This window comes from Frankliniella occidentalis, unplaced genomic scaffold (assembly GCF_000697945.3).
Source record: "Frankliniella occidentalis isolate FOCC.00 unplaced genomic scaffold, Focc_3.1 Scaffold40, whole genome shotgun sequence".
Taxonomy (NCBI): Eukaryota; Metazoa; Arthropoda; class Insecta; order Thysanoptera; family Thripidae; genus Frankliniella; species Frankliniella occidentalis.
The window spans coordinates 287,580-299,977 of NW_026267170.1; the positions used below are offsets into that span (position 1 = coordinate 287,580).

Consider the following 12,398-nt stretch of genomic DNA (forward strand, 5'->3'; position numbering starts at 1 on the left):
CCCGGAGCGATAATGCTTGCTTCGGCTGTTGAGAGGGGTACTTTGGCTTTTATATTATCGACGTTACCCAAATACCCAGTGTAGGTATTTAAAACTAGCTCCATCTACTAAATATCGAACGCTTACTTCCTGGAATTTCTCATGCGCCCCAGAAACTCAAGAAACCATCCCACTCCCCACTCCCGGTCGCTTGTTGAAATGAGGAGGCATGGCATGAGTTTATTATTGTGGTTTCATCCGATTGGCCACACTGCGACGCGCTGCCGGGTAACGGTGCGCCAGCGCTGCGCGCCCGGTCCTCCGTGTGCCGCGGCCGCGGGGCGGTAGTGTGCTGCAGTGGCTGTCACACGATTCCGAAATCGTGTGAACTAGCGGTGGGCGTAGCCACGGCAGCGCTCACCTGCCCGCTCCGCACGACACGGCACGCCCCCCTCCGCTTCCCCTTTCCCCTTCCCCATACAAAAAATTAAAGAAATAAAATTATGATGCGCACAGGATATTTTAATGTGCAGCTGGAACAAATTCCAACAGCCCCCCCTCAAACCACTTCTTATTTTCCCACATTTAATTAGCTACAATTAGTGCACCCCCACCCGTGAGGAGCTATATTTGCGGTATAAACTCCCGGCTACCCGCGTCGGCACTCCAGTCGTTTTCCTGCTTGATCCTCGCGCACTCCGATCTCATTCCGCATTCCCTTGCGCCCGCTGGCGCCCCCGCCGCGGCCCATCCCGCCCGATCCCACATCATCCCGTCCCGTTCTGTCCCGTTCCCACACGTGCATTGTGCGGGCCGCTGGGAGCGGAGCAGAGCGGAGCGAGGCACCTCAAGGAGCCGCTGGAGGCTGTGGACCTGCATGTCGGCACGGGACGGGCGGGACACCTCATCCCGGCGGCCCAGCCCCAGCTGGCTGGACCAAGGGGACGACAACTGGTGTACTCCTGTGTCTGGGTATTTTGGGGTATTATGTCCAATATTATGGGGTATTATGAAGGTATTATGGGTCCCGTGTACTGAGTATTATGCGAGTTGGAGACCCCTCAGGGCTGACGGTACTCCGGTGTACTCCACGTACTTTGAGTGTACTCCAAGTTCACTCCACGTACTGCGTGAGTACTCCTCCTGTGTCCCACCCAAAGTTTGAGTCGTCGAACCCTTGGGTACAGTCTGGCGCAGGGGGCCATCTGGCACGTCTGCATTCTGCGCGCTGCACGCGACGCGTGCGTCGGTCCCCCTGCTGCAGTATGCTCTCCGGGCGTCAGTGAAAGCTGAGTTAATTGTGTGACTCCGCAGCCGCGGCTCCGGGCCGAGCGGCCGGCGCATCACAAACAATAAAAGCCGCCGGCTCATCGGCTGAGCCCAGCTGCCCAGCCGTCCAGCCCCGGCCCGGCCGCGGTGCGTCAGCAAACTGGCGTCGCGTCACGCGCTCGAGAAAACCAACAAAATATTTGGGTCGGGGTGGACAGTATCGCACGGGCCAATAGCCACAGCCACCAGCCCGGAGAGAGGAGGCCGCGCCGCCGGTTGCACGCTGGGCCGTTTTAACAAAGTCAAAACTCCTAACTGCTTTTGCCGCCAAACCAAAAGAGTTTCGATCTGCTTTTCGGCGATGGAAAGTCAGGCATCTTTGGAGGGCCATAGCTCCTCGGCAATTTTGGACATACGCAAAATGAAAAGACTTGCATGTTCCCGAGTCCTTTACGAATGTGTACACCCTAATATCCATGCCCCACTCCTCTCAAGCTTTGAGATATCATAGAATTTATGCGGAACGGTCGACGAACACCAAAAGCAGATCGTGTTTTATTTGTTTTGTTTTTTCGTTTCTTTAGGTAATGATGATACCTTACACTTAGACTAAACAAAACTATACATTAGTACAGGAAGGTTTTATCGGCTTTAACTCTCAATAAAGAAATAATAAGGAGAACCAATAGCAAGCTCATATATTGCGTTAGGCGGGGACGGGGAGGTGCCTTACTGACTGGTGTCCCGTCGCGTCGCGCCACGCGTTGTTGAGCCGACCCGAGCCGGGCCGAGACTTGAGCCGAGGCTCGAGATTAGCGCCTGCGAGACTCAGGGTAGACAACCCCGCCGTACACGCATGCATAACACACAAGATGTTGCCTACCTAGCAGGCGCTTTGAGACCTTGGCAATTTTGTAACGGCAGATGACGGACGCAGTTTCTGCTCCTCTAATTTTTGTCCAACGACGAGTTTATCCCTCAGCACAAAATTAATTTAGCGTTTTTTGTCTCCCTTGTTTATAAGTGCCCCCCCCCCCCCTGGAAAAACAAAGGTGCGAATCCCTATCTTTAAAAGGCACTAAATGTGACCTTTCACACCATTAGCTGGCTAGCTTCATTTGGAAAGGTGCGAAACTTTAGTGCCCCAAAAAAGGCACTAAACTGCGAGCATAACTTTACTGCCCCGGGAAAGGTGTTTGTTTAGTGCCTTTGTTTTACCAGTGCCCTCATTTTCTGCTTTCAGAGGGCTATCGAGCGGGCTTTTCCAAGTGACCTGGCGTCAATCCGTTTGTCTATCTGTGTAAGAGGGAGATGAGCTAGTGACTTTAAATTTTGAGTGGCATAGACCCTCTCGGCCGGCAGTGCTGATGATATCCAACACTGCCGTCAACCGACGACGGAGAGAACCGGGGCCCTCGACCAGACCATAACACAAATGTGCAAAACTGTCCCTGACTGTGTGGCGCCTGTATCCCTCGTCGGAGAAAACGCCTCTCCGGGTCTGGAGACAGACAGAGGACAGCCTGTGTGCGCACGCTCCTCCTAATCTCGAGCGCCACGCCTCGTGCTCTGTCTGAGGGGCCCGGGCGCAGGGCGGGCTGGCGCAGGGGTGGGTGAAAGTGGTGACACGCACACACGTGAGCCCGCCGAGAGGCCCGCCGCCCAATGGCTCCATGACACTCCGCAGGAGCAATTTCGCGCGTCGCTGCTCCAAGGGAGAAACGGATAAGTCACGGCGAGGCGTGGCGACAAGGGGGCAGGGCGGTGCTGACTGGGCCTTCCTTCCCTTCTTCTAAGTGTTACTCTGGTCCCCAGGATGACGCGCTGGCCGCTGCTGGCGCTGCTGCTGGTGGCGAGATGTGCCGCCGTCGCCGCCCAGTCCGAGGCCCTCGACATGACGCAGGCCGTGTTCGGCAAGCTGGGCTCCAAGCCGTCCTCGCCCAAGCTGACGCTGTGGACGCCCGGACACCTCGACGACCTGCACGACGCGCTGCTGCAGGGCCGGCCGCTGCGCGCGCAGCTCAGCGCCCTGCCCGAGAGCTCCGCGCCGCGCGCCGGCACGCACAAGCTGTCCCTGTGGGTGCCCCGCGGCCAGGAGCACCAGGCGGCCGCCGCGGCCGACGAGTGGCAGGTGAGGGAGACGAGAACCACAGCGGCGGGCAGGACTTTCATCTCAGTGACCGCCTTTGTCCCCGCGCGCGCTCCGCCGGGGCTCGGCCGGGAGCGCCACGCTCCGCGGACTGTCACCTAATTGCGCTCTCCCGCGGCCCTGGCCCGGCCCTGCGGCCCTTATGATTATTGGCCTGGAAGTCAGCGGCCCGTGTCTTGTTTGGTGAACCAGTTCCAGGGCAGCAGGCCGCGCCGGGCCGGGCGGCGGGCCCTGCCGGCCGGCAGGCGTCGCGGCGCTGCGGCGAGCACGCCAGCGCAGATCAAACAAAAGACACACGAGCGGCCCGCGGCCCGGCGCGAAGCCCGGTCCCGCTGCGGGTGAATAACCGGTGCCGGAGCTGCGCGGGCCACGCAAGGTCGAACGACGTCACCCACGCGAGCGCACTATTTTGAATTATCTACCATTTTACAGGATGGCTGGTCCGACCGCTCCGCCGTGGTGGTGCGCGAGGCTGCCCAGGACGACGTCGACGGTGACTTGGGCGCGGACGCCGATCAAGACGAGGACGGAGTCGCCATGTCGCCGTCGTGGCTGCGCGGCGCCCTGGGTGGGCGTGGCCTCGCCGACGGCCCGGACAACGGCCTAGCGGGCGGCATCCCCGGGCACCAGGACGCCGCCGCGGCCGCCGCGGCCGCCGCCTCCCCGAGCGGGTCACTGGGGCACTTCCGGCGCAGGCGGGCCGCCTCACCAGGTGCGTGCCGCAGCGTGCCACATCATGCGCGCCGCGACCAGACTTGGTGGAGCATGCCATTTCCGCCGCCGGGTCGGGTTCCGCCCCTCAGACTGCCGATTCATGGCGCGTGGTGACACACCGCTCCGCTCGGCTGCGAGTTTCTGGCGGCAATTCATGGCACTTTCATCAGAAGATAACGAACGTGATTTCCTAGAGGGGTTTATTTTGCATAATACCCTGTACACCTAACCTGGGTACTATACGATATTACGCCTAATGTAATCTCGAAAAATGTCAAAATAGTATTTAAAATTGTAAAATTTTGCATGGAATACCGGCGTAATATCGCGTAATGTAGTGTAATATGGAGTAGCCTGTACATGTTTTCTTGGAGTAATCCCCACTCGGCCCCTTCGGCGGTTTCGTTGAATTTCGAAAAACTATTATTTGATCCAGGAAGCGGAAGAAGGGATTAACTGACATAACTCCAAACTGAGATTTTTAGTGGCCGTTAATCTACAGTAAAACTGGCACATTTTCCGAAAAAACTGTTTGCCTACGTGCCATAGTTCCTGAGATATGACGGAATGAAAAGTAAGTCAAGTAGACTTATCCCTTTTTACCTCTAGGCTTTACTTGAATAAGGAGGCAAAGCGAATTGACCCTTTATGAATGATATAGCGTTTAGAGATATTTGACCGATGAGATAAATCCTTTTGTAAGAAATTGAAGGACTTGCCTCCAAACTCCATTAATTTTTTAGGAGTAACTCTACTTATCTCACTTTACGCAAATTTTTATGGGAGATACATTTTTAAAATCTAAATAGGGTCGATATCAAATATTCTACCCTCGCCATTTTATCAAGCAGTCTTCAAAGAATAAGAATGATAAATAAATAAAAGTTCAGAACTTTTCTGAATTTGTAGCGTAAAACAGTTTTTTGGTGCTTCCTGAAAACTATTGTGGTTTTGCAGTTATCCCCTTCTTCCGCTTCCTGGACCATTTATGTATACGTTGTGTCAGTGCCGCGACACAGAAGTATGCAGGTTTGCCCACTCGCTCCCTCCGTCCGGTGCCACGGTAGGCTACGCAAACCCGCAACACTGTTGAGTCGTAGCCAGGACACACAGTTTACACTATGGTTTCTGAATGAAGCATTCCGGTGAAGTTGAAATGCAGAAGAATGCAGTGAACAAGAAAACGGAAGTCATACCATGTTGAAGCATGGCGATTTCCGTTTTCTTCTTCCCCGCATTCTTCTGCATTTCAGCATTACCGGAATGCTTTAGAAGTTTAAAGTACGTTCAGTTATGTTTGATATTATTGATATTCTTTGTATACACGGCAGGACCCAACGAGGCAAGCAGCGAGGACGCCTCCGTGGCGGCGGACAGCAGCAAGAAGGTCCCTGGACCGCCGCCGCAGCAGGCCAAGGCGGCGCGCAGCCACCAGTTCATCACGGGCCGCAGCGAGAAGGAGCCGCCGCCCGTGGTGCGCGAGGTGGAGGCGAGTCAGCACGAGGCCAAGCCCGACGGCAGGGCCGACGGCAGGGCCAACGTCACGCCCCCGCCCACGCACGCGTCGCCCGTCGCCGCCGGCTCGTCCAGGGTCGGGGCCGGCAGGGACGCCCTCGGGCTGCGCGTCAACGAGATCCCCCAGGGCCCGAGGTAAGGACGAGTGTGCGCTACAGATCGTGATACGCGCCAGCAGTAACGACAAGGTTCCCTAGAAAGTCCCTAGAAGTATAGAAAGTCCTTGAAAAAATCGAGGGGGCCTCAACTCCGGCAATCTGGTGTGCACCCACCCCGGCAATCTACGATAATCTTCTGCAATCTCTAGGTAATCGGCTGCGAAGGCCATGCTTTTTGCCTACATTCAGGGTGATGTTAGTGCGTTTTGCCTAGTTACAGGCGGTTTATGCCCTTAAAGCTAAATATTCGTCAAGCAATCTGGCAATCTTGGCAATCTGGTGTACATCCTACAAGAGAGTTGAGGCCCCCTCGGAAAAAATATGGTCCTGGAAAGTCCTGAAATTTGGTTCAATCCTGGAAAAATAAAATTTCTAGAACTACATGGAAATTTTATTTTCAACAGAAATTCGCGTTAGTTTGTGATGCGGCCACTTAAGTATGGCCTGGATTTTAAAATTATTTTTAACAGTTTTATCGTTAAGTCTCACGAGTGTGTAATATTTCACTGGCCATAATTTTGGAAGTTTAGTCCTGTAAAACGCCAAACGATCCAAAACGTGGAAACCATGAACAAGCTCAGTGCCTCGCCCAGGTACTCGCACGTGTACGAGTCGGAGACGCAGCGCCACGCCGCGGACCACCGCCACTACACGGCCGACAACTACGGCAGCCACAACTCGTACGCGCACTCGTTCGGCGGCAACTACGGCAGCAGCGCCAGTGCCGCCTCCGCCTACCCGTCGGCAGCGTACCCGCCGCCGCCGCACAGCCGCAACGCGCCCACCGCCACGCCCAGGAGGATCATCTACTACGCGTCACTGCCCGACCCGGCCCCCGCGCCACACCTGCAGCAGCAGCTGCTCCAGCAGCAGCAGCACCTGCCGCTGCCGCTGCCCGGATCGTCCCGGGTGCCACACGAGTACCGCGGCCCGCCCTACGACATCAACGGGGCGTACTCGTCGGACGGGCGCTTCCCGCCACCGCCAGCTCCCGCCCAGGGTCCCGCCAACGACAATCTGTACAGGTAATGAGTCTCGCCGACGTTCACGTTGGCCCCTCCCTTCGCCCTTCTGTTAAGGTGATACAGGACTGAAACTGGAAAAGTCCGTCAAAAAAGCAGCTATTTTGAGTTTAAAATCAAAATGCGAATTAAATCAAGAAAAAGCTCTCTATTTCATTCTAAGTTAGTTTATTGCGGTTCTTTTAAGGTATAATAAGTATATTTAAACGTAACTGTTGTCGCGACACGTTTTTTATCTTCAAAAAACTTTAAACTCAAAATAGCTGCTTTTTGACGGACTTTTCCAGTTTCAGTCCTGTATCACCTTAACAGAACTGATTCGAGCACCACCACTGACGCCCTCAGGTACACCATCATCGACGCCGAGCCCCCAGGACCGCTCCTAGGCGGCTACCGGCCCAATGCGCTGCCCTACCGGGACAGACTGCCGGCTGCCTCCCCAGCCCCCGCCGCCTACCCGCAGCCCTACCGCATCAACCCCCCACCCCCGTCTCCCAGCACGGACGCCGGCCCGCAGGCTGCGTCGCCGATTCAGTACACGCAGTACGACTACAACGGCATTGGTATGTCCACGATCTAAATTATGCGGCTGTGTCATCGTTCGCTTTCAATGGAAACTTTTAACTAATAACTAAAAACTCTTCAGAGTTAATAGTTGCTTTACCTATGCTCGTGAAATGTATTTGTCCGCCAACTGCTTCTGTGTAATTGTTTTGTAGTGTTCTTCTTCTAGAGATCTTTCTTTTGAGTACTTTTTAGTCTTTCTGATCGTAGCTTTCATTGCGCCTGGCCGGCTGCCACCCTTCTCCTTGAAGTAGCCCTTCTCGTCCTCTTAGCAAACGCAATGACTTACCCATCTTCCCTGTCGACCAAGTCTAACAAACTGGCCACCTGCCTTTACTCGCCTTCTAGCCTGCTCAGCACACGCGTGCTTGAGCAACGGTCAGTATCACGCCAGGCGTGCAGCGCTCGCTGGTTTGAACCTGCACTCCTCTCGGGCTTAGAGTAGCGTTGGTGGACTTCCCTTCTGCTGCCTGCCTGGTCACCGCAGTGCTTGTGTTGCGCACGTAATATCTGGTTTGCTTGTGGTTGCGGCGTGCTGTACGGTCCCAACAGGTGGCCTGCCCCCTCACTTACCTGACGACCCTATGTCCGCGTCAGGCGCGCGCACCGCCAGCTCGTCTGCCCTGGTGGACTCCAAGCAGGGTGTCGTCCAGGGGCTGCCGCCGGGCGTTCCTCTCAGCGACGATCCTTACCGCGGCTTCAACCCGCGCCAGCCCGCACCTTGGTCCATGCAGGTGAGCGGAAACTGTCTCGCACTGCAGTAAGAGAGGTTGAATATCTCTCGTCTATAAAGACATTAATTCGGTGCGAACTTCGTTGAAATGAATATAATAAGGATGTGTTCTGTTTCTCCAGGTCGGCACTCGCCTCACGGTGAAAGACGACGGCTACGGCAGCTCTGGCGGGGGTGGGCAGGGCGGCCTCCCCCCAGCGGCCCGGCGCTTTTACGTAACCAGCCAGCAGCAGCCGGGCTACGGGGAGCCAGCGTACGCCCCTGCTTACGCCCCCGCGTACGCCCCTGCGCAGGCAAGGTTTCCACGGCCGCTGGACAGGGGTGACCGCTCCAACAGCGCTCTCCAGAGGTCGGAGGCGAGAAACCGACTGTTCCGCTGAGCGCGACCAGCAGAACAGCTGACGCGGTGTGCTCAGTGTGTGCGCTTCAAAAGTTCAGAAGAGTGGGGGCGAGGCTGACGATCACGTGCGCAACGAGATGAGTCAGTCTTCCCTTAAGGAAAGGAAAACACCTGTGAGACAATAAGGAACTCACAATAAAGTCAGCGGCAACGAGCAATGTTCTCTGTCCGTGATGATGCAAAGATAGAAAGACATCGAACTGTCAGGGCGGTGGCGGCAAAGGGAAGACTTGCGTGTAGAAATGATTGAGGGCGGTACTCTTTGACATTTATGAATTAAGGACTTGGTGTGATTGAGGAAGTACTATAGCATACAGTGCCGCTTTAAGACTGAAGACCAAATAATATTTGTCCTCAAAGAAACCAAAGACATTCATAATCTCCATGCTTTAGTAAGGTTTGTCTGGTTAATACATTTATTATTTATTGGTAGGTTAACTCCATTAAACATGCATGTACATAATAAATTGATTACCATCCTGGTTGATAGTAAACCATTTGAAAACAATATACCATTGTATTCTATTTTTTTAATGTAAACCTTTTTTTCTTTGAATTACCTTGTTTTAAGAGATTTAGTTACGATAAAAAGGATATACTGCTGTGTAAAATAACTTTTAAAAGGCTACATAGGACAAAGAGCGTTCTTTTCCACAACCATGTTACGAGGTTATTACGGGTGAATTCGCTCATATCTTTCTTCTATACCTTATATTATTCTCTACCTAAAGCGAAAAGTTCCCAAAGATTCTATGTCTGATTTTCCAGCCTTAGCTTCCTAAACATTGCACCTCTTCCATGTAGCTTGACCACAAGTTATGCTTTTGAAATTTACTCAATGCAGTGCTGCACTGATCGAATGTGTCAGCCAGAAAGGCTTCACCTAGTAGAACGTCTATAGTTGGTCATGGTCGGTCTTGGTCTATTTTCGTACACAATTTAGGGGTCGGACCCATCCTAAAACGTCCAGATGGTCTGACATTAGACCTAGGCAGGCGTCTTGTAGATTAAGATTTCTTTCTGGGAGGATATCAGTAGGTATAATTCGTATACTAAAACAAATAATCGGACAGTAGACATACTTTACTCTAAATGTAAAGGGACAGTTTCGTCCGTAGAAATGGAACGATTTCATGCACATCCAGAAAGGATACAATTTTGTTCCTAAAACTAGACAAATTGTCTGAGGCTTTACGATTTTGTCCAATTTAAGGAACAAATTGTATCCTTTCGGGGTGTGAACGAATCCGATCCATTTCTACGGACAAAATTGTCCCTTTACATTAAGGGGTATACATTTGAACGTATGTTATCGTACAGGACAGATATTCCACAGGGTGCTGCGGGCGCTGCACTTGGAAAAGAGAATGTAGATAGACATCTGCCAGGAATTTAAATATTTTAAGTCTATTATTCTTTCATTTAATTCTATACATTTTAGTCCGTTTACCTGTACTGTGCTGAACCGGTAACAGACTAAAAGCAACATTATAGAAAATTGACACTTCTGCAGAAAAAATAAAACAAAATATATAAATTTTATCCCTGTGCTTCACTCCTTCCTCATAATTTTAAGACGCCTAAGTTTGTTCGTTTTCCGGCCTAAAGGTGCCCCCACAATGAACAGTAGATCAACCGGAAAGCAGATCCACCTGTAGGGCAATTGCACCATAGGACCCCGAAGCCGTGCCAAGCGACACGCCAAGTGGCGAGACGTTTCGGCGAAGGGTGTGGAGGGGGTAGAGCCGGGAGCCGGGCGCTCATTGGTCGGTGGCTCTTTTACGAAAACCCCCACTCTTGGTGTGTATATTTATTCGCACGCAAGTAACAAAGTCCAGGGAGGAAGCAGAACGTGGCTGGCCTTTTACACCTGCTATGCCGGTGGTGGATTTAAGCCTCCATTATGAAAAGATCGTAACTGCATGTGTAGAGATCCAGCAGCAAAGTTGTTGATAATCAATATAACACAGTGTTAAGGACAAGCACTGCAATTTGAGTACATTTAAATTGTGGTAAAGACAACAGTATTCAACCACAATGCGGATTCGCAGACCTAAGTGCACCTTAAAATTCAAACTCGAATGCACCTTAACGACGACAAGAGTGCAGAGACAACTCCACTTAACGACTATAAGTGACACTGCATTGTCTGAGTACACTCTTTAACTCAACATAAGCAACGCTCTTGAACTATAGATCGATCTGAACACTGATTGGTTAACCAAAAAAAAGTATATTGCGACAGCAAAGAAAACACAGTACAACTACAGTTTCAAACACAGTTCGTAACAGTTTGCGATTCAGCCGGACTTGCAGTTTTGGTCGCATTAATGCACAGTAGAGTGGGTCGTAAAGGATAGACCATTTCACCTGAGCGCTTTTCGACATATCGAAGAACAAAAATACCGGAAGTCAGGCAGTTTATGGAACGTTCTTGGCCATTGAGCACGTTACATTTGTGCCGTAAGAATAAAATGTTGACTAAATTTAGATCGGAGAAGAGTAAATTGTGAGTTACAATGACGTCAAACCTCTATTATAAGTGACACATAACCCTGACTTCCGGTATTTTTGTTCTTCGAAATATTGAACCGCACTCGGGTGAAATGGTGTATTTTAGAAATTGTAAACGTAATATTGCGGAAAAGTTGCCATGCCCGATGATAAATTCAACGCATTTTTATCTTATGAGATCGGATAATATTTTCCGATCCCACAGAGCGTCTAAAGTTTTGCATGGTTCTCTTATAGGGGAAAGGCTCAAAAAGTGAAATTTTTCTGACTTTTAGGCTTTCCAGCGAACATTTTTCGAAAATGAATCTCAGAAATGCAATCTACGCAAAAAAATGCATCTAGTGATGTGCTACATTTTTGACACTTGACTGAAGCGTTCGGAGTGATTCAGGTGCCACTTTAACTTAACACTTACACAAAAATGGCTTTGCTGGCCTAAATTTGCACAACCGACAACCCTTCAGTCAAATTTTAAGTGTAGCACATCACTCGACGCGTTTTTTTGTGTTTTTTTTGCGTAGATTGTATCTCTGCGATTCGTGTTAGAAAAATGTTCGCTGGCAAGCTAAAAATCAGAAATTTCACTATTTGAGCATTTTCTCCATAAGAGAACCATGCAAAACTTTAAACGCTCTGCGAAATCGGAAAATATTATCCGATCTCGTAAAATAAAATTGCGCTGAATTTGTCATCGGGCATAGCAACTTTTCTCAATATAACGTTTTCAATAATTTCTAAAATCCTTTTTCTACGACCAACTCTAATGCACAGTTTACGTCCTCTTTGTATTGCAGTCTTAAAGTATAGTTCGACCGCTACAGTCAAACTGTAGATCATTCCACCCTGTACTGCCGGAAATATCACGACCGGAATTTTCACCTGGGCTATTCTAACAAAAACGAAGGAAATTAGCAAGAGGAAATGCGGGGGGAAAGTGATGAAAGGGCGGAAGGGGTGGGGGTAGTAATTTAATTTGCACAACCGCTAGAATCAATGTGAGGTGTTCCGCACATTTTGGTGATAAAGCGAAGTCTTTAGAGTCTTTAGCTCAACGCGTTGTCAAGAAACGCACGATACCAAATTCAAGATTTCAGAGGGGGATGGGGGTCGGAGTCACTTAGCCCCCCACATCTAGAAATGAACAGTAGGTTTAAAAGTACAAGTGTGGAAAACTTAACTCCCTAGCTGAAAGTGCTAATTTGCGGGCAGAATCGGTCGTTTGCCTCCCAGCTATAACTTTTTGCTCGCATGCTGAGGGGCCGTCAACCATAATATTTTGTTCGTACAGCCGGCTGATATTACACCGATATAACATCAATATTTACTCATTATTATTGGCGTTAATGCAAAAATGCAATATCGCTATTGCCATCGAACCGTG

The 12,398-nt window shown here is 51.0% G+C and overlaps 1 protein-coding gene across 4 annotated transcripts in view; it reads left to right on the top strand.

Annotated features, from left to right (window-relative positions):
- The window catches only part of LOC113213288 (trithorax group protein osa-like), a 16,125-nt gene extending 6,080 nt beyond the window's left edge, over positions 1–10,045 (top strand). For 2 of the 4 annotated variants that reach the window (XM_026432305.2, XM_052266562.1), the window contains exons 2-8: positions 3,064–3,379; positions 3,830–4,109; positions 5,443–5,761; positions 6,366–6,809; positions 7,152–7,369; positions 7,923–8,104; positions 8,226–10,045. In XM_026432305.2, coding sequence (XP_026288090.2) covers positions 3,065–3,379; positions 3,830–4,109; positions 5,443–5,761; positions 6,366–6,809; positions 7,152–7,369; positions 7,923–8,104; positions 8,226–8,483 — 2,016 coding nt within the window. In that variant the 5' untranslated portion in view covers position 3,064 and the 3' untranslated portion in view covers positions 8,484–10,045. The remainder of the gene's footprint in view (positions 1–3,063; positions 3,380–3,829; positions 4,110–5,442; positions 5,762–6,365; positions 6,810–7,151; positions 7,370–7,922; positions 8,105–8,225) is intronic. The other 2 variants (XM_026432307.2, XM_026432306.2) reach the window with 2 other exon arrangements.
- Positions 10,046–12,398: the final 2,353 nt, after the last annotated feature.